The 21,174-nt window shown below is 48.4% G+C and overlaps 1 protein-coding gene across 1 annotated transcript in view; it reads right to left on the bottom strand.

Moving 5' to 3' along the window:
• Positions 1–21,174, bottom strand: part of LOC139760959 (transmembrane protein 45B-like) — a 180,625-nt gene that overhangs the window by 2,198 nt on the left and 157,253 nt on the right. Inside the window, exons 2-3 of the mRNA XM_071684742.1 lie at positions 8,873–9,109; positions 4,653–4,879 (exon numbers count right to left, since the gene is read on the bottom strand). Coding sequence (XP_071540843.1) covers positions 4,653–4,879; positions 8,873–9,104 — 459 coding nt within the window. The 5' untranslated portion in view covers positions 9,105–9,109. The remainder of the gene's footprint in view (positions 1–4,652; positions 4,880–8,872; positions 9,110–21,174) is intronic.

The following is a 21,174-nucleotide window of genomic DNA, read 5'->3' as shown; positions in this document are numbered from 1 at the left end:
CAAAACCATTTTGTATTCATGTTTTCAGGTAATTGAAATTAATGCAATATATATATATATATATATATATATATATATATATATATATATATATATATATATATATATATATATATAAATATATATATTTCTTTTCTTTTAAACTATTCGCCATTTCCCGCGTTAGCGAGGTAGCGTTAAGAACAGAGGACTGGGCCTTTGTGGAATATCCTCACCTGGCCCCCCTCTGTTCCTTCTTTTGGAAAATCAAAAAGAAGAAAAAAAAAAAAAAAAAAGAGAGGGGAGGATTTCCAGCCTCCTGCTCCCTCCCCTTTTAGTCGCCTTCTACGACACGCAGGGAATACGTGGGAAGTATTCTTCATCCCCTATCACCAGGGATAATATATATATATATATATATATATATATATATATATATATATATATATATATTGAATGTGTTTGATGATAGAGTGGCAGATATAGGGTGTTTTGGTCGAGGTGGTGTGCAAAGTGAGAGGGTTAGGGAAAATGATTTGGTAAACAGAGAAGAGGTAGTAAAAGCTTTGCGGAAGATGAAAGCCGGCAAGGCAGTAGGTTTGGATGGTATTGCAGTGGAATTTATTAAAAAAGGGGGTGACTGTATTACTGACTGGTTGGTAAGGTTATTTAATGTATGTATGACTCATGGTGAGGTGCCTGAGGATTGGCAGAATGCGTGCATAGTGCCATTGTACAAAGGCAAAGGGGATAAGAGTGAATGCTCAAATTTCAGAGGTATAAGTTTGTTGAGTATTCCTGGTAAATTATATGGGAGGGGATTGATTGAGAGGGTGAAGGCATGTACAGAGCATCAGATTGGGGAAGAGCAGTGTGGTTTCAGAAGTGGTAGAGGATGTGTGGATCAGGTGTTTGCTTTGAAGAATGTATGTGAGAAATACTTAGAAAAGCAAATGGATTTGTATGTAGCATTTATGGATCTGGAGAAGGCATATGATAGAGTTGATAGAGATGCTCTGTGGAAGGTATTAAGAATATATGGTGTGGGAGGCAAGTTGTTAGAAGCGGTGAAAAGTTTTTATCGAGGTTGTAAGGCATGTGTACGTGTAGGAAGAGAGGAAAGTGATTGGTTCTCAGTGAATGTAGGTTTGCGGCAGGGGTGTGTGATGTCTCCATGGTTGTTTAATTTGTTTATGGATGGGGTTGTTAGCGAGGTGAATGCAAGAGTTTTGGAAAGAGGGGCAAGTATGAAGTCTGTTGTGGATGAGAGAGCTTGGGAAGTGAGTCAGTTGTTGTTCGCTGATGATACAGCGCTGGTGGCTGATTCATGTGAGAAACTGCAGAAGCTGGTAACTGAGTTTGGTAAAGTGTGTGAAAGAAGAAAGTTAAGAGTAAATGTGAATAAGAGCAAGGTTATTAGCTAATAGTACAGTAGGGTTGAGGGTCAAGTCAATTGGGAGGTAAGTTTGAATGGAGAAAAACTGGAGGAAGTGAAGTGTTTTAGATATCTGGGAGTGGATCTGGCAGCGGATGGAACCATGGAAGCGGAAGTGGATCATAGGGTGGGGGAGGGGGCGAAAATCCTGGGAGCCTTGAAGAATGTGTGGAAGTCGAGAACATTATTTCGGAAAGCAAAAATGGGTATGTTTGAAGGAATAGTGGTTCCAACAATTTTGTATGGTTGCGAGGCGTGGGCTATGGATAGAGTTGTGCGCAGGAGGGTGGATGTGCTGGAAAAGAGATGTTTGAGGACAATGTGTGGTGTGAGGTGGTTTGATCGAGTAAGTAACGTAAGGGTAAGAGAGATGTGTGGAAATAAAAAGAGCGTGGTTGAGAGAGCAGAAGAGGGTGTTTTGAAATGGTTTGGGCACATGGAGAGAATGAGTGAGGAAAGATTGACCAAGAGGATATATGTGTCGGAGGTGGAGGGAACGAGAAGTGGGAGACCAAATTGGAGGTGGAAAGATGGAGTGAAAAAGATTTTGTGTGATCGGGGCCTGAACATGCAGGAGGGTGAAAGGAGGGCAAGGAATAGAGTGAATTGGATCGATGTGGTATACCGGGGTTGACGTGCTGTCAGTGGATTGAATCAGGGCATGTGAACCGTCTGGGGTAAACCATGGAAAGCTGTGTAGGTATGTATATTTGCGTGTGTGGACGTGTATGTATATACATGTGTATGTATGTATATACATGTGTATGGGGGTGGGTTGGGCCATTTCTTTCGTCTGTTCCCTTGCGCTACCTCGCAAACGCGGGAGACAGCGACAAAGCAAAAAAAAAAAAAAAAAATATATATATATATATATATATATATATATATATATATATATATATATATATATATATATATATATATATATATATATTTTAACCCTGGGGATACGGGAGAAAGAATACTTCCCACGCATTCCCTGCGTGTCGTAGAAGGCGACTAAAAGGGAAGGGAGCGGGGAGCTGGAAACCCTCCCCTTTCGTTTTCAGTTTTCCAAAAGAAGGAACAGAGAAGGGGGCCAAGTAAGGATATTCCCTCAAAGGCTCATTCTTCTGTTTTTAACGCTACCTCGCTAACGCGGGAAATGGCGAATAGTATGAAAGAAAAAAAAATATATGTATTGGAAAGGATCACAATTTGGCGCGTGATCAAGTATATTCCTATGAGTCCACGGGGAAAATAAAACACGATAAGTTCCCAAGTGCACTTTCGTGTAATAATCACATCAGGGGAGACACAAGAAAGAAATATAACAGTCAATAGATATACAACGAAGAGACGTAGCTAGGACGCCATTTGGTGAAAAACGTTCGTTGTATATCATCTGTCTGTTATATTTCTTTCTTGTATCTCCCCTGATCATGTGATTATTTCACGAAAGTGCACTTGGGAACTTATCGTGTTTCATTTTCCTGTGGAGTCATAGGAATATATATATATATATATATATATATATATATATATATATATATATATATATATATATATATATATATATTATCTTTTTATTATAATACCCCGTCGCTGTCTCCCGCGCCAGCGAGTTAGCGAAAGAAACATACGAAAGAATGGGCCAACCCAGCCACATACTCATGCATATACATAAACGCCCACACACGCACATATACATACCTATACATTTTAACGTATACATCCACAGACATATACATATATACACATGCACATACTCATACTTGCTGCCTTCATCCATTTCGTCGCCACCCCGCCACACAAAATTTGTTGTGTGTGTCTAAGCAAACATCGACTTAATATGATTAACATGTTAATATACAACAGTTACGTAAAACAGAGAAATATCTGGCTGGAAGATGTTTCCTTGTCTCTCTGAAGTTCTATTTAATCTATGTTCAGCCGTAATTCAAGTTGCGTGCGGGCAGTGGGGGCGTGTCTGGTCGGAGAATTATCTTACTTAACAATAAGTAATTAATAACACGAACAGATGGTTATAACTGCATATTTACTGAATTAATGACCCTAGCAGATGATAGGCTTACAACCAAAATGATCAACCAATTATCATTGTCATGTGAGAACACGGGGAAAAGAAAAAAAAGTATCTTACCATTTTTCTGTGAAATAATACGACATACGGACGAAAGGTTTTGGAAAATAGCCATTTAATCTAGGGTGTCACATTGGTAGGCCTGATTCTCTTGATATCATAATCTATCGATCGCAAAATATATATCTTCTCCTTTTGCCATAATAAATGCTTTACTGGTTTCATATTTCGATGGAGATAACTAAAAACTGCAGCAGCCATAATCATTAGGTCATTTCTCACATCATCGCTCACGAAGTGTACTGAGACAACACGAGTCATATTGATCATATCGAAGTTCACCCGTGAAGATACTTTTTTTGCACCATGTCTACAATGCACCAGGAACGTGTCCTGTGTGTACCAAGTATGGCCGTTTTTTATGTTGACCCACAATGGATGCTTCACCTTTACGTGCACCACAGAGGCTTCAAATAGACGAAACCACTACAGAAGTTTCATGTTTATGAAACCAACACTGAGGCTTCAAATACATGAACCCACCACAGAGGCTTCAGATATACGAAACCACCACAGAGGATTCAGATATACGAAACCACCACAGAGGCTTCAGATAGACGAAACCACCACAGAGGCTTCAGATAGACGAAACCACCACAGAGGATTCAGATATACGAAACCACCACAGAGGATTCAGATAGACGAAACCACCACAGAGGCTTCAAATGTATGAAACCAACACTGAGGCTTCAGATATATGAATCCACCATAGAGGCTTCAGATATAGAAAACCACTACAAAAGCTTCATGTATATGAAACAACACTGAGGCTTCAGATACATGAATCCACCACAGAGGCTTCAGATATATGAAACCACCACAGAAGCTTCAAATTTTTGAAACCAACACTGAGGCTTCAGATACATGAATCCAACATAGAGGCTTCAGATATATGAAACTAACACAGGGGCTTCAGATATATGAAACCAACACAGAGGCTTCAGATATACAGACCAACACAGAGGCTTCAAATGTATGAAACCACCACAGAGTTTCCTATAAACATATATATGAACCAGCTACAGAGATGTGTGTGTGTCCTGAAGCTAAGGCGGCTCCAGCTGGGTTCCTGCATCTCCCTCCCTCCCTCCTCACCTGCACATCCATGTGGCTCCGGCCGTGTAGGTGGTAGAAGAAGAGAAGAGCCTCCATGCTGAAGGCCAGGATGGCCGAGACGAAGTCCAGGTCCGGCAGCAGCGGCGCCCGGTAGTGCGTCAACACGTCGACCGCGCCGTTCAACCCGAAGAAGAAGAACATGGTCATGTGTTGCGCGTTGCCGATGTGCGTGAACCTACCATCATCAAACGCGGTCACGAATTCACCTGTGGAGCAAGAACGTCTTGGGTAGATAGATAGATAGATAGATAGATAGATAGATAGATAGATAGACTTTCTCTCCTGGCCCAAGAGCCCCTTCTGTAGGGCCTCTGTAACACCCAGGTGAGGCTACAGATGTGTGTCCTGATGTGTATGGTATATGGAGGATGGTTGAGGTTTTGTTTCTTAATGGGTTGTTAAGGTGAGCGTGTGGTTGTGGTCTGTCCGAGGCGTGGTTGTTGAGGTTGTGGGATCCATATGGTAAGTACAGCACAGGGTTCGATGTCCTGTGTCTGCTTAATGGTTGGTTATGGGGTGGGGTGAGTGGATGGGTTGAGTCTGATGCAAAGAACTGTGTTGAACATATTGATGTGAGATTTCACTGGAAATATTTTTGGTTTACTGCACCGGTGTTGAAATTTTTGACTGACAGGCAACCAGGAGGAGCCCTGAGTGCCCTGTTCTGTGTGGTCTGCACCTTCGGTATGTATGCCTTAGATAGGATGGAAGTGCAAGAGGGTGAGGCGTGGTTTAGAGTGGAGCAAATGAATTGTTTGTACAGGATATCAAGGGAGTCTTCTGCAAGTCTGAAACTGATGCTAATAAGTTTTGTGAGAGAGTTTAGATTTGTTGTGACCTTTCTGTTGATCTTTGTGATGTGTGAGTAAAAACAAGTGTTTTCTGTATATCATGTGGTGTCCAGTGTACGTAATGTCCTGTTTGGTGGTGGCTGGCAACCGGTCTGTCAGAGTTTAAGATGTCAGTGTATTTCTGCACAGATACAGACATTCTGTTTTCAGTGAGCCAGAGTTGGGTTTGACTGATATGAAGCTACATGTTTCTCTGCATGAGGCGTTGGGAGGTCGTGGAGAGAGAGAGAGAGAGAGAGAGAGAGAGAGAGAGAGAGAGAGAGAGAGAGAGAGAGAGAGAGAGAGAGAGGGAGGGAGAGAGAGAGAGGGAGAGAGAGAGAGGGAGAGAGAGAGAGAGAGAGAGAGAGAGAGAGAGAGAGATTGCAGAGGGTTGGAGAGAGAAGCGCTGCCTGGGGTATCCTGTTGTGGAGCTTCAGTGGTTTTGAGGTAAAGCTTTTTGTGGATAACTGAGTTAACCGCTCGTTATCAAGCTGGCTGACCACTTTATTGTCATTATGGTGAAGTTACGTACCAAGTAACTCCAGCTGACGTCTGCTCCTACTGCCAATGTAAAGGTGTCGGGGAACTCGCTGGGAACTCCTGCCAGGGAGCATGGAAACCGTGGGAACTCTCGTTCAGGTGGAGGAAACCGTGGGAACTCCTGTCCAGGAGCATGGAAACCGTGGGAACTCCTGCCCGAGAGCATGGAAACCGTGGGAACTCCAGTCCAGGAGCATGGAAACAGTGGGAACTCCAGTCCAGGAGCATGGAAACAGTGGGAACTCCTGTCCAGGAGCATGGAAACAGTGGGAACTCCTGTCCAGGAGCATGGAAACCGTGGGAACTCCTGTCCAGGAGCATGGAAACCGTGGGAACTCCTGCCCGAGAGCATGGAAACCGTGGGAACTCCAGTCCAGGAGCATGGAAACAGTGGGAACTCCTGTCCAGGAGCATGGAAACAGTGGGAACTCCTGTCCAGGAGCATGGAAACAGTGGGAACTCCTGTCCAGGAGCATGGAAACAGTGGGAACTCCTGTCCAGGAGCATGGAAACCGTGGGAACTCCTGTCCAGGAGCATGGAAACAGTGGGAACTCCTGTCCAGGAGCATGGAAACAGTGGGAACTCCTGTCCAGGAGCATGGAAACCGTGGGAACTCCTGTCCAGGAGCATGGAAACAGTGGGAACTCCTGTCCAGGAGCATGGAAACCGTGGGAACTCCTGTCCAGGAGCATGGAAACAGTGGGAACTCCTGTCCAGGAGCATGGAAACAGTGGGAACTCCTGTCCAGGAGCATGGAAACCGTGGGAACTCCTGTCCAGGAGCACGGAAACCGTGGGAACTCCTGTCCAGGAGCATGGAAACAGTGGGAACTCCTGTCCAGGAGCATGGAAACCGTGGGAACTCCTGTCCAGGAGCATGGAAACCGTGGGAACTCCTGTCCAGGAGCACGGAAACCGTGGGAACTCCTGTCCAGGAGCATGGAAACCGTGGGAACTCCTGTCCAGGAGCACGGAAACCGTGGGAACTCTCGTTCAGGTACGTGGAAACTCTAGGAACTCACGTTCTTGTGTGGGGAGAACTCGTGTGCAGGATCCAAGGAACGTGTTGACATATTAGGGAGATGTGTGTGTATATGTGGAAATACTGGCTCAGGTGTGTGTGTGTGTGTGTGTGTGTGTGTGTCTCACCCGTCATGTGTGTGTGTGTGTGTGTGTGTGTGTGTGCCTCACCCGTCATGTGTGTGTGTGTGTGTGTGTGTGTGTGTGTGCCTCACCCGTCATGTGTGTGTGTGTGTGCCTCACCCGTCATGTGGGTGTGCCTCACCCGTCATGTGTGTATGCCTCACCCGTCACGTGTGTGTGTGTGTGTGCGTATGTGTGCGCCTCACCCATCATGTGTGTGTGCCTCACCCGTCATGTGCATGTGCCTCACCCGTCATGTAAGTGTGCCTCACCCGTCATGTGTGTGCGCCTCACCCGTCATGTGGGTGCGCCTCACCCGTCATGTGTGTGTGGGAGTCCCTCACCCGTCATGTGGGTGCGCCTCACTCGTCATGTGTGTGTGCCTCACCCGTCATGTGTATGTGCGCCTCACCCGTCATGTGTGTGTGCCTCACCCGTCATGTGGGTGTGCCTCACCCGTCATGTGTGTGCGCCTCACCCGTCATGTGGGTGCGCCTCACCCGTCATGTGGGTGCGCCTCACCCGTCATGTGTGTGTGCCTCACCCGTCATGTGTGTGCGCCTCACCCGTCATGTGGGTGCGCCTCACCCGTCATGTGGGTGCGCCTCACCCGTCATGTGGGTGCGCCTCACCCGTCATGTGGGTGCGCCTCACCCGTCATGTGGGTGCGCCTCACCCGTCATGTGGGTGTGCCTCACCCGTCATGTGGGTGCGCCTCACCCGTCATGTGGGTGCGCCTCACCCGTCATGTGGGTGCGCCTCACCCGTCATGTGTGTGCGCCTCACCCGTCATGTGGGTGCGCCTCACCCGTCATGTGGGTGCGCCTCACCCGTCATGTGTGTGCGCCTCACCCGTCATGTCGGTGTGCCTCACCCGTCATGTGGGTGTGCCTCACCCGTCATGTGGGTGCGCCTCACCCGTCATGTGTGTGCGCCTCACCCGTCATGTGGGTGCGCCTCACCCGTCATGTGTGTGCGCCTCACCCGTCATGTGGGTGCGCCTCACCCGTCATGTGGGTGTGCCTCACCCGTCATGTGGGTGCGCCTCACCCGTCATGTGGGTGCGCCTCACCCGTCATGTGGGTGCGCCTCACCCGTCATGTGTGTGCGCCTCACCCGTCATGTGGGTGCGCCTCACCCGTCATGTGGGTGCGCCTCACCCGTCATGTGTGTGCCTCACCCGTCATGTGTGTGCGCCTCACCCGTCATGTGGGTGCGCCTCACCCGTCATGTGTGTGCGCCTCACCCGTCATGTGGGTGCGCCTCACCCGTCATGTGGGTGCGCCTCACCCGTCATGTGGGTGTGCCTCACCCGTCATGTGGGTGCGCCTCACCCGTCATGTGGGTGCGCCTCACCCGTCATGTGGGTGCGCCTCACCCGTCATGTGTGTGCGCCTCACCCGTCATGTGTGTGCGCCTCACCCGTCATGTGTGTGCGCCTCACCCGTCATGTGGGTGTGCCTCACCCGTCATGTGTGTGCGCCTCACCCGTCATGTGGGTGCGCCTCACCCGTCATGTGGGTGCACCTCACCCGTCATGTGTGTGCGCCTCACCCGTCATGTGTGTGCGCCTCACCCGTCATGTGGGTGCGCCTCACCCGTCATGTGTGTGCGCCTCACCCGTCATGTGGGTGCGCCTCACCCGTCATGTGGGTGCGCCTCACCCGTCATGTGGGTGCGCCTCACCCGTCATGCCGACGACGGCAGCGACGATCTTGAGGAGGCCCTCGAGGGGCAGGGTAGGCCAGCAGGGGCAGCGGAAGGAGGAGGTGTTGCGGTAGCGGGAGCGGCACGTCTCGCCCAAGGTGCCCACCGCACGCTGACACGTGAAGTAGCGCAGGAACACACGGTACGTGAACCAGGCGCCGAACACGATGAAGAACGTTCCGGGCACCAGGTGGCCAAGGAAGGAACCCATCACGCCTGCAGCAGGAAGAACAGATGGTTAGGTGATGGTGATGGGGCGGCACCAGGTGGCCAAGGAAGGAACCCATCACGCCTGCAGCAGGAGGAAGAACAGATGGTTAGGTGATGGTGATGGGGCGGTACCAGGTGGCCAAGGAATAACCCATCACGCCTGCAGGAACAACAGATGGTTAGGTGATGGTGATGGGGCGGCACCAAGTGGCCAAGGAAGGAACCCATCACGCCTGCAGGAGGAAGAACAGATGGTTAGGTGATGGTGATGGGGGCACCAGGTGGTCAATGAAGGGGCCCATCACGCCTGCAGGAAGAACAGATAGTTAGGTGATGGTGATGGGGGCACCAGGTGGTCAATGAAGGGGCCCATCACGCCTGCAGGAAGAACAGATAGTTAGGTGATGGGCATGATGGGTGGGCACCAGGGCCTGGTATGTGCTGGTTGAAGATGGGTGGTGCTGGTGTGTGGGCACTAGGCCTGGTACCTGGTGGTTGGAGATGGGTGGTGCTGGTGTGTGGGTACTAGGCCTGGTACCTGGTGGTTGGAGATGGGTGGTGCTGGTGGGGTTACTAGGGCCTGGTACCTGGTAGGTGGAAGGGGTATTGGTTCTGTTGTATGCCAGGTGTGGAGGGTACCTGACCATGTTACCAGGTACCTGGTAGGCGAAGGTAAGGATGGTTCTGGTGTCAGGTAGTGGAGGGAAGATCCCAGACCCTGGTACCTGGTGGTGGGGGGTGGTACTGGAGGTAAGATACCAGACCCTGGTACCTGGTGGTGAAGGGGATGGTACTGGAGGGAAGATCCCAGACCCTGGTACCTGGTGGTGGAGGGGGTGGTACTGGAGGGAAGATACCAGACCCTGGTACCTGGTGGTAGGAAGATACCAGACCCTGGTACCTGAGAGTAGGAAGATACCAGACCCTGGTACCTGGTGGTGAAGGGGATGGTACTGGAGGGAAGATCCCAGACCCTGGTACCTGGTGGTGGAGGGGGTGGTACTGGAGGGAAGATACCAGACCCTGGTATCAGGTGGTGGAGGGGATGGTACTGGAGGGAAGATACCAGACCCTGGTACCTGGTGGTAGGAAATATACCAGACCCTGGTACCTGGTGGTGGAGGGGGTGGTACTGGAGGGAAGATACCAGACCCTGGTACCTGGTGGTAGGAAGATACCAGACCCTGGTACCTGGTGGTAGGAAATATACCAGACCCTGGTACCTGGTGGTAGGAAATATACCAGACCCTGGTACCTGATAACTTTATGGACGCTATGGTTCAGGAGGTATCATGGTATGAACTAGGAGGTACCACACCTGTAATATGGTTCAGGAGGTACCACACCCATGATGTGGGGTACCATATGTGGCTCAAAGGGGGTACCATATGTGGCTCAGGGGGGGTACCATATGTGGCTCAAGGGGTACCATGCTGTGGCCGAGGGGGTACCATGCTGTCGCCCAGAGGTACCATATGTGGCCCAAGAGGTAGCATATGTGGCCCAAGAGGTAGCATATGTGGCCCAGGAGGTATTATGTTGTGGCCCAGGAGGTATCATGTTGTGGCTCAGAGGTACCATACGTGGCCCAAGAGGTAGCATATGTGGCCTAAGGGGTACCATATGTGGCCCAGGAGGTATCATGTTGTGGCCCAGGAGGTATCATGTTGTGGCTCAGAGGTACTATATGTGGCCTAAGGGGTACCATGCTGTGGCCCAGGGGCTACCCCACAGCAGGAGCACATGAGGACAGACAACAGGAGACGTGATGGTCCATCTCGAGGTTATGGGAGCCAAGCAGAATGCACCACCTTTCCCTCTGGCTCAACAGCCGGCAAAATAGACTGAGAACAAATACCACACAATACCAGCGGGATGATCCACAGGGAAGAACCTGCCATAGAAAACGTATTGGAAAGTTTCCTAACATTTTGAGAAAGTTTGATGTGCGTGAGGATTGTGAGAGAAAGAAAGATGTGGGTACTGTTATTGAACATGATGTGTTTACATATGATAGGCATCGGTGAAGTGCGCTTGTCTGGCCTCGATCTGCAGGTGTTTGCATTTAGTCCATAGGGAGGTAATCTGGTCCAATCTCCCAACATTTTACACATAAAACATTTTTTTTTCCCCCCCCACAGTTCCAATACGTTTCCTTCCTCTCACCTTCATCTGTTATATTGTCGAAGTTTTATTTGAAACACTTGTCAGATCCCCGTCGGGATCTGAGCTTGTGGAGAGAGAATGATTTTAGGGTTTTGTCTTTACTCATAAGTGATGGAAGTCGTTTGGTTACTCCTCTCTGGATTTGTTCAAGTGTCTCCTAATCTTGGCGAGTGTGTTGACCAGAGGAACATAGTGTATCCCAGATTGTTGACCAGAGGAACATAGTGTATCCCAGATTGTTGACCAGAGTAACACAGTGTATCCCAGATTGTTGACCAGAGTAACATAGTGTATCCCAGATTGTTGACCAGAGTAACATAGTGTATCCCAGATTGTTGACCAGAGGAACACAGTGTATCTCAGATTGTTGACCAGAGGAACACAGTGTATCCCAGATTGTTGACCAGAGGAACATAGTGTATCCCAGATTGTTGACCAGAGGAACATAGTGTATCCCAGATTGTTGACCAGAGTAACACAGTGTATCCCAGATTGTTGACCAGAGTAACATAGTGTATCCCAGATTGTTCACCAGAGGAACATAGTGTATCCCAGATTGTTGACCAGAGGAACATAGTGTATCCCAGATTGTTGACCAGAGGAACATAGTGTATCCCAGATTGTTGACCAGAGTAACATGATGTATCCCAGATTGTTGACCAGAGGAACACAGTGTATCTCAGATTGTTGACCAGAGGAACATAGTGTATCCCAGATTGTTGACCAGAGTAACATGATGTATCCCAGATTGTTGACCAGAGTAACATGATGTATCCCAGATTGTTGACCAGAGTAACATGATGTATCCCAGATTGTTGACCAGAGGAACACAGTGTATCCCAGATTGTTGACCAGAGGAACATAGTGTATCCCAGATTGTTGACCAGAGGAACATAGTGTATCCCAGATTGTTGACCAGAGTAACATGATGTATCCCAGATTGTTGACCAGAGGAACACAGTGTATCCCAGATTGTTGACCAGAGGAACATAGTGTATCCCAGATTGTTGACCAGAGGAACATAGTGTATCCCAGATTGTTGACCAGAGTAACATGATGTATCCCAGATTGTTGACCAGAGTAACATGATGTATCCCAGATTGTTGACCAGAGGAACATAGTGTATCCCAGATTGTTGACCAGAGTAACATAGTGTATCCCAGATTGTTGACCAGAGTAACATGATGTATCCCAGATTGTTGACCAGAGTAACATAGTGTATCCCAGATTGTTGACCAGAGTAACATGATGTATCCCAGATGGCGTCTGAACAAGGCGTTAAATTGGTTAATATCGGATCTTATGTGTTATGATGGTTTATGTTCTTGGTTATGGAAAGTTAATGTTCTACTAGCTTTACTGTAACATAAAAGGAATTGTTGACCATATTCTTGATCATTACCAATATCTATATTGACCATATTCATGATCATTACTAATAGCTATATTGACCATATTCATGATCATCACTAATATCTATATTGACCATATTCATGATCATTACCAGTATCTATAGTGGCCATATTCATGATCATTACTAATAGCTATATTGACCATATTCATGATCATCACTAATATCTATATTGACCATATTCATGATCATTACTAATAGCTATATTGACCATATTCATGATCATCACTAATAGCTATATTGACCATATTCATGATCATCACTAATATCTATATTGACCATATTCATGATCATTACCAGTATCTATAGTGGCCATATTCATGATCATTACTAATAGCTATATTGACCATATTCATGATCATCACTAATATCTATATTGACCATATTCATGATCATTACCAGTATCTATAGTGGCCATATTCATGATCATTACTAATAGCTATATTGACCATATTCATGATCATCACTAATATCTATATTGACCATATTCATGATCATTACCAGTATCTATAGTGGCCATATTCATGATCATTACTAATAGCTATATTGACCATATTCATGATCATCACTAATATCTATATTGACCATGTTCATGATCATTACTATTAGCTATGTTGACCATATTGATGATGATTACTAAAAGTTGTATTGACCATATTCATGATCATTACCAATAGCTATATTGACCATATCCATGAGCATTACTATAAGCTATATTGACCATATTGATGATCATTACTAATAGCAATAATGACCATACTCATGATCATTACTTGTGGTCATTCAATCATCTTTCTCTTCTTTGACCTCTAGTCGAGGTTGACCATATATTCTTGGTACCAGAGCACAACTCTTTTTATTTATCTACTTTGAAATCTATCTCTCATGTTTCTGTTTACTTTGCAAGTTGGTTCAGTTTCCTCTAAGTCATCAGACAGTCTTCCATCCAAGTTGTCTATGTTTCCTAACCTAACCTAACTTAACGTAAGGTAACCTAACCTAACCTAACCTAACCTAACCTAAATTAACCTAACCTAACTTAACCTAACCTAACTTAACCTAACCTAACCTAAGCTAACCTAACCTAACCTAACTTAACCTAACCTAACCTAACCTAACCTAACCTAACTTAACGTAAGGTAACCTAACCTAACCTAACCTAACCTAACCTAACCTAACTTAACCTAAATTAACCTAACCTAACTTAACCTAACCTAACTTAACCTAACCTAACTTAACCTAACTTAACCTAACCTAACTTAACCTAACCTAACTTAACCTAACCTAACCTAACTTAACCTAACCTAACCTAACTTAACCTAACCTAACTTAACCTAACCTAACCTAACCTAACCTAACCTAACTTAACCTAACCTAACCTAACCTAACCTAACCTAACCTAACCTAAGCTAAGCTAACCTAACCTAACCTAACCTACCCTAACCTAACCTACCCTAACCTAACCTAACCTAACCTAACTTAACCTAACCTAACCTAACCTAACCTAACCTAACCTAACCTAAGCTAACCTAACCTACCCTAACCTAACCTACCCTAACCTAACCTAACCTAACCTAACCAAACCTAACCACATGTCGCCAATACTGAAATTGTACTGCCCAGTTGTGTGTGTGTGGATGGCTGAGGTCGATGGTGAAAAGTCTGGGTCGCAGGACTGTGCCTTGTGGAACGCCACACATGAGACACACGAAGCCAGCCACACGCCTCTCTATTTCATGTCACTCGTCTTTGCCTCCCCTCAGACAGGTCATCTGTATCCTATCCTCAGAGTTGATCTACTTTTCGTTATGTTTTAATCCTATTTAGCGATGTTGGACGTTGTATTTCATCGCAGGCTTTACGAAAGTCCAAGTTTACGACGCCATTAAACAATTTCATAAGCCCTGCGATCGTATGTGTGATTAGAGAATTCAATCACATTCGTTGAACATGATCTTGTGTTCCAAGACTCGTGTTGATGGTCGTGTTATTACGTTTATGTTCTATAAGTTCAACGATTTTGTCTATAATTATTGTTTCAAGTATCTTACACTAGGTGGCTTCCAGTCGTTACACTAGGTGGCTTCCAGTCGTTACACTAGGTGGCTTCCAGTCGTTACACTAGGTGGCTTCCAGTCGTTATGCTAGGTGGCTTCCAGTCGTTACACTAACTGGCTTCCAGTCGTTACACTAGGTGGCTTCCAGTCGTTACACTAGGTGGCTTCCAGTCGTTATGCTAGGTGGCTTCCAGTCGTTACACTAGGTGGCTTCCAGTCGTTACACTAGGTGGCTTCCAGTCGTTACACTAGGTGGCTTCCAGTCGTTATGCTAGGTGGCTTCCAGTCGTTACACTAGGTGGCTTCCAGTCGTTATGCTAGGTGGCTTCCAGTCGTTACACTAGGTGGCTTCCAGTCATTACACTAGATGGCTTCCAGTCGTTACACTAAGTGGCTTCCAGTCGTTACACTGGTGGCTTCCAGTCGTTACACTAGATGGCTTCCAGTCGTTATGCTAGGTGGCTTCCAGTCGTTACACTAGGTGGCTTCCAGTCGTTACACTAGATGGCTTCCAGTCGTTACACTAAGTGGCTTCCAGTCGTTATGCTAGGTGGCTTCCAGTCGTTACACTAGGTGGCTTCCAGTCGTTACACTAGGTGGCTTCCAGTCGTTACACTAGATGGCTTCCAGTCGTTACACTAGGTGGCTTCCAGTCGTTATGCTAGGTGGCTTCCAGTCGTTACACTAGGTGGCTTCCAGTCGTTACACTAGGTGGCTTCCAGTCGTTATGCTAGGTGGCTTCCAGTCGTTACACTAAGTGGCTTCCAGTCGTTACACTAGGTGGCTTCCAGTCGTTACACTAGGTGGCTTCCAGTCGTTATGCTAGGTGGCTTCCAGTCGTTACACTAAGTGGCTTCCAGTCGTTACACTAAGTGGCTTCCAGTCGTTATGCTAGGTGGCTTCCAGTCGTTACACTAGGTGGCTTCCAGTCGTTACACTAAGTGGCTTCCAGTCGTTATGCTAGGTGGCTTCCAGTCGTTACACTAGGTGGCTTCCAGTCGTTATGCTAGGTGGCTTCCAGTCGTTACACTAGGTGGCTTCCAGTCGTTATGCTAGGTGGCTTCCAGTCGTTACACTAGGTGGCTTCCAGTCGTTACACTAGGTGGCTTCCAGTCGTTACACTAAGTGGCTTCCAGTCGTTATGCTAGGTGGCTTCCAGTCGTTACACTAGGTGGCTTCCAGTCGTTATGCTAGGTGGCTTCCAGTCGTTACACTAGGTGGCTTCCAGTCGTTACACTAGGTGGCTTCCAGTCGTTACACTAGGTGGCTTCCAGTCGTTACACTAGGTGGCTTCCAGTCGTTATGCTAGGTGGCTTCCAGTCGTTATGCTAGGTGGCTTCCAGTCGTTACACTAAGTGGCTTCCAGTCGTTACACTAAGTGGCTTCCAGTCGTTATGCTAGGTGGCTTCCAGTCGTTACACTAGGTGGCTTCCAGTCGTTATGCTAGGTGGCTTCCAGTCGTTACACTAAGTGGCTTCCAGTCGTTACACTAAGTGGCTTCCAGTCGTTATGCTAGGTGGCTTCCAGTCGTTACACTAGGTGGCTTCCAGTCGTTATGCTAGGTGGCTTCCAGTCGTTACACTAGGTGGCTTCTAGTGTTCTCATCAAATTATCATGTGGACCAGTAAATTAGTTATCATTAGTTTAGACGTTTAAGTATTTCTTTGCATTTTAATATTCTTAATGTTCAGTTATCATGTTCGGTGGCCAGAAATGTCTGTTGTGCTCGTGGTGTATTGCATGAATTTTTAATGGTAAAAACACAATGGTAAAGACAGAGTTAACTAATGTACTACGCTAATATACTATGTTAACGTACTATGCTAATGTACTGTGCTAATGTACTATGTTAATGTACTATGCTAATGTACTATGCTAATGTGCTATGCTAATGTACTATGTTAACGTATTATGCTAATGTACTATGTTAACGTATTTTGCTAATGTACTATGCTGATGTACTATGTTAATGTACTATGCTAATGTACTGTGCTAATGTACTAGGCTAATGGCTCAATCGCATCCTTGACATCTTTCATGCTTTTAACGTATTTCATAGAATTTTTGTTGTGGATCTTGTTAGTTTGATGAATCATTTATTTCTTCATTCCTCCGACTTGTATCTTCCATTTCCTAACTTTTCTGACCACGTTCATACTTTCAGAGGGAGTGACTGTAATCTTGTAGTTACTCCATATCTTTTCAGCTGTATCCACATCTAATGGTCGAACCCAATCTAATTCACCCGTGACCTGACCCAATATGTCAAAATCACCTCATCAAAAACTGGAAATCATCAGGTTTTCTTCAAAATCAATTGGAAATCATCAGGTTTTCTTCAAAATCAATTGGAAATCATCAGGTTTCTTCAAAATCAATTGGAAATCATCAGCTTTTCTTCAAAAGCAATTGGAAATCATCAGGTTTTCTTCAAAATCAATTGGAAATCATCAGCTTTTCTTCAAAAGCAATTGGACAATGTACAGCGGATCAGACCACTTTAACCATCTGTCTTTCCTAACTTTTCGTTCACCACACATGTGTTGACCAGGGTTCTGTGTGTGTGTGTGTGTGTGTGTGTGTGTGTGTGTGTGTGTGTGTGCATCCCCCGCCGCCCACTGTATGATCCTGGACCACTGGATTTACATTAGTTTCCTATGAAATCAATTAACCTCTTTGCCTCATTGTGCAAAGCTTTAACGACCCAGTTAAAGTGGCACAGTTAAAATCTCAAACGATTAATACACATTTTCTACACAAAGTTTGGAAGGTTCAAACTCGACACTTTATCCTGGACACGAATATAGACGTCTGATCAATATATCGTACAGTAAATTATTTACATTAACCAATAGGGTTTGTCAACGTAAATGCCTGTAGTCAATTGTGTAAATGAGCACAACGCCACCACCTGCTTGTTAACCCTGTATTGAGGCAAGATGTGACACACCATAACAAACACAGACTGTAAGTGGTACTTTGTGGAATGTGTGCCAGGGTGTGGTAGGTGGCAGGGTGTGGTAGGTGGCAGGGTGTGGTAGGTGGAAGGGTGTGGTAGGTGGCAGGGTGTGGTAGGTGGAAGGGTGTGGTAGGTGGCAGGGTGTGATACGTGGCAGGGTGTGGTAGGTGGAAGGGTGTGGTAGGTGGCAGGGTGTGGTAGGTGTCAGGGTGTGGTAGGTGGCAGGGTGTGGTAGGTGTCAGGGTGTGGTAGGTGGCAGGGTGTGGTAGGTGGCAGGGTGTGATACGTGGCAGGGTGTGGTAGGTGTCAGGGTGTGGTAGGTGGCAGGGTGTGATACGTGGCAGGGTGTGGTAGGTGTCAGGGTGTGTGGTAGGTGGCAGGGTGTGGTAGGTGCCAGGGTGTGGTATGTAGCAGGGTGTGATATGTGGCAGGCTATGGTAGGTGCCAGGGTGTGGTAGGTGGCAGGGTGTGGTAGGTGCCAGGGTGTGGTAGGTGGCCAGGGTGTGGTAGGTGGCAGGGTGTGGTAGGTGGCAGGGTGTGGTAGGTGGCAGGGTGTGGTAGGTGGCAGGGTATGGTAGGTGGCAGGGTGTGGTAGGTGTCAGGGTGTGGTAGGTGGCAGGGTGTGGTAGGTGCCAGGGTGTGGTAGGTGGCAGGGTGTGGTAGGTGCAGGGTGTGGTAGGTGTCTGGGTGTCGTAGGTGCCAGGGTGTGGTAGGTGTCAGGGTGTGGTAGATGGCAGGGTGTGGTAGGTGTCAGGGTGTGGTAGGTGGCAGGGTGTGAAATGTGGCAGGGTGTGGTAGGTGGCAAGGTGTGGTAGGTGTCAGGGTGTGGTAGGTGTCAGGGTGTGGTAGGTGTCAGGGTGTGGTAGGTGCCAGGGTGTGGTAGGTGTCAGGGTGTGGTAGGTGGCAGGGTGTGATATGTGGCAGGGTGTGGTAGGTGCCAGGGTGTGGTAGGTGTCAGGGTGTGGTAGGTGGCAGGGTGTGGTAGGTGGTAAGGTGTGGTAGGTGTCAGGGTGTGGTAGGTGTCAGGGTGTGGTTGGTGGCAGGGTGTGGTAGGTGGCAGGGTGTGATAGGTGGCAGGGTGTGGTAGGTGCCAGGGTGTGGTAAGTGTCAGGGTGTCTTAAGTGCCAGGGTGTGGTAGGTGTCAGGGTGTGGTAGGTGGCAGGGTGTGGTAGGTGTCAGGGTGTGGTAGGTGGCAGGGTGTGATATGTGGCAGGGTGTGGTAGGTGGCAAGGTGTGGTAGGTGTCAGGGTGTGGTAGGTGGCAGGGTGTGGTAGGTGTCAGGGTGTGGTAGGTGTCAGGGTGTGGTAGGTGTCAGGGTGTGGTAGGTGGCAGGGTGTGATATGTGGCAGGGTGTGGTAGGTGGCAGGGTGTGGTAGGTGCCAGGGTGTGGTAGGTGGCAGGGTGTGGTAGGTGGCAGGGTGTGGTAGGTGTCAGGGTGTCTTAGGTGCCAGGGTGTGGTAGGTGGCAGGGTGTGATAGGTGGCAGGGTGTGATAGGTGGCAGGATGTGGTAGGTGGCAGGGTGTGATAGGTGGCAGGGTGTGGTAGGTGGCAGAGTGTGGTAAGTGTCAGGGTGTCTTAGGTGCCAGGGTGTGGTAGGTGGCAGGGTGTGATATGTGTCAGGGTGTGGTAGGTGGCAGGGTGTGGTAGGTGGCAGGGTGTGGTAGGTGGCAGGGTGTGGTAGGTGGCAGGGTGTGGTAGGTGCCAGGGTGTGGTAGGTGGGAGGGTGTGGTAGGTGGCAGGGTGTGGTAGGTGTCAGGGTGTCTTAGGTGCCAGGGTGTGGTAGGTGGCAGGGTGTGATATGTGTCAGGGTGTGGTAGGTGGCAGGGTGTGGTAGGTGTCAGGGTGTGGTAGGTGCCAGGGTGTGGTAGATGTCAGGGTGTGGTAGGCGGCAGGGTGTGGTAGGTGGCAGGGTGTGGTAGGTGCCAGGGTGTGGTAGATGTCAGGGTGTGGTAGGTGGCAGGGTGTGGTAGGTGTCAGGGTGTGGTAGGTGCCAGGGTGTGGTAGATGTCAGGGTGTGGTAGGCGGCAGGGTGTGGTAGGTGGCAGGGTGTGGTAGGTGCCAGGGTGTGGTAGATGTCAGGGTGTGGTAGGCGGCAGGGTGTGGTAGGTGCCAGGGTGTGGTAGATATCAGGGTGTGGTAGGTGGCAGGGTGTGTTAGGTGGCAGGGTGTGGTAGGTGCCAGGGTGTGGTAGATATCAGGGTGTAGTAGGTGGCAGGGTGTGGTAGGTGTCAGGGTGTGGTAGGTGTCAGGGTGTGGTAGGTGCCAGGGTGTGGTAGATGTCAGGGTGTGGTCGGCGGCAGGGTGTGGTAGGTGCCAGGGTGTGGTAGATATCAGGGTGTGGTAGATGTCAGGGTGTGGTAGGTGCCAGGGTGTGGTAAATGTCAGGGTGTGGTAGGCGGCAGGGTGTGGTAGGTGCCAGGGTGTGGTAGATATCAGGTTGTGGTAGGTGGCAGGGTGTGGTAGGTGGCAGGGTGTGGTAGGTGTCAGGGTGTGGTAGGTGCCAGGGTGTGGTAGATGTCAGGGTGTGGTAGGCGGCAGGGTGTGGTAGGTGCCAGGGTGTGGTAGATATCAGGGTGTGGTAGATGTCAGGGTGTGGTAGGTGGCAGGGTGTGGTAGGTGGCAGGGTGTGGTAGGTGGCAGGGTGTGGTAGGTGTCAGGGTGTGTCATGGACGACCTTGGTTCTGCCACTAAGTTAATCACTGCGTTAAATTTCCTTATTAATTACTGGCCTTTATCACAGTGGACGCCCTCGGTGTGTGTGTGTGTGTGTGTGTGTGTGTGTGTGTGTGTGTGTGTGTGTGTGTATGTGTGTGTATGTGTAGTTACCAATTTGTACTGTACGGGGAGGGAGTTTTACACTCGTGGGGCCCCATCTCTTGTACTGTACGGGGAGGAAGGTGTACACTCGTGGGGCCCCATCTATTGTACTGTACGGGGAGGAAGGTGGACACTCGTGGGGCCCCATCTCTTGTACTGTACGGGGAGGAAGGTGGACACTCGTGGGGCCCCATCTCTTGTACTGTACGGGGAGGGAGTTGTACACTCGTGGGGCTCCATCTCTTGTACTGTACGGGGAGGGAGTTGTACACTCGTGGGGCCCCATCTCTTGTACTGTACGGGGAGGGAGTTGTACACTCGTGGGGCCCCATCTCTTGTACTGTACGGGGAGGGAGTTGTACACTCGTGGGGCCCCATCTCTTGTACTGTACGGGGAGGGAGTTGTACACTCGTGGGGCTCCATCTCTTGTACTGTACGGGGAGGGAGTTGTACACTCGTGGGGCTCCATCTCTTGTACTGTACGGGGAGGGAGTTGTACACTCGTGGGGCCACATCTCTTGTACTGTACGGGGAGGGAGTTGTACACTCGTGGGGCCCCATCTCTTGTACTGTACGGGGAGGGAGTTGTACACTCGTGGGGCCACATCTCTTGTACTGTACGGGGAGGGAGTTGTACACTCGTGGGGCCCCATCTCTTG

This window comes from Panulirus ornatus, chromosome 38 (assembly GCF_036320965.1).
Source record: "Panulirus ornatus isolate Po-2019 chromosome 38, ASM3632096v1, whole genome shotgun sequence".
NCBI classification, from domain to species: domain Eukaryota; kingdom Metazoa; phylum Arthropoda; class Malacostraca; order Decapoda; family Palinuridae; genus Panulirus; species Panulirus ornatus.
Note: the sequence above shows the minus strand (reverse complement) of the source record. Positions and strands in the feature narration are given on the sequence as shown.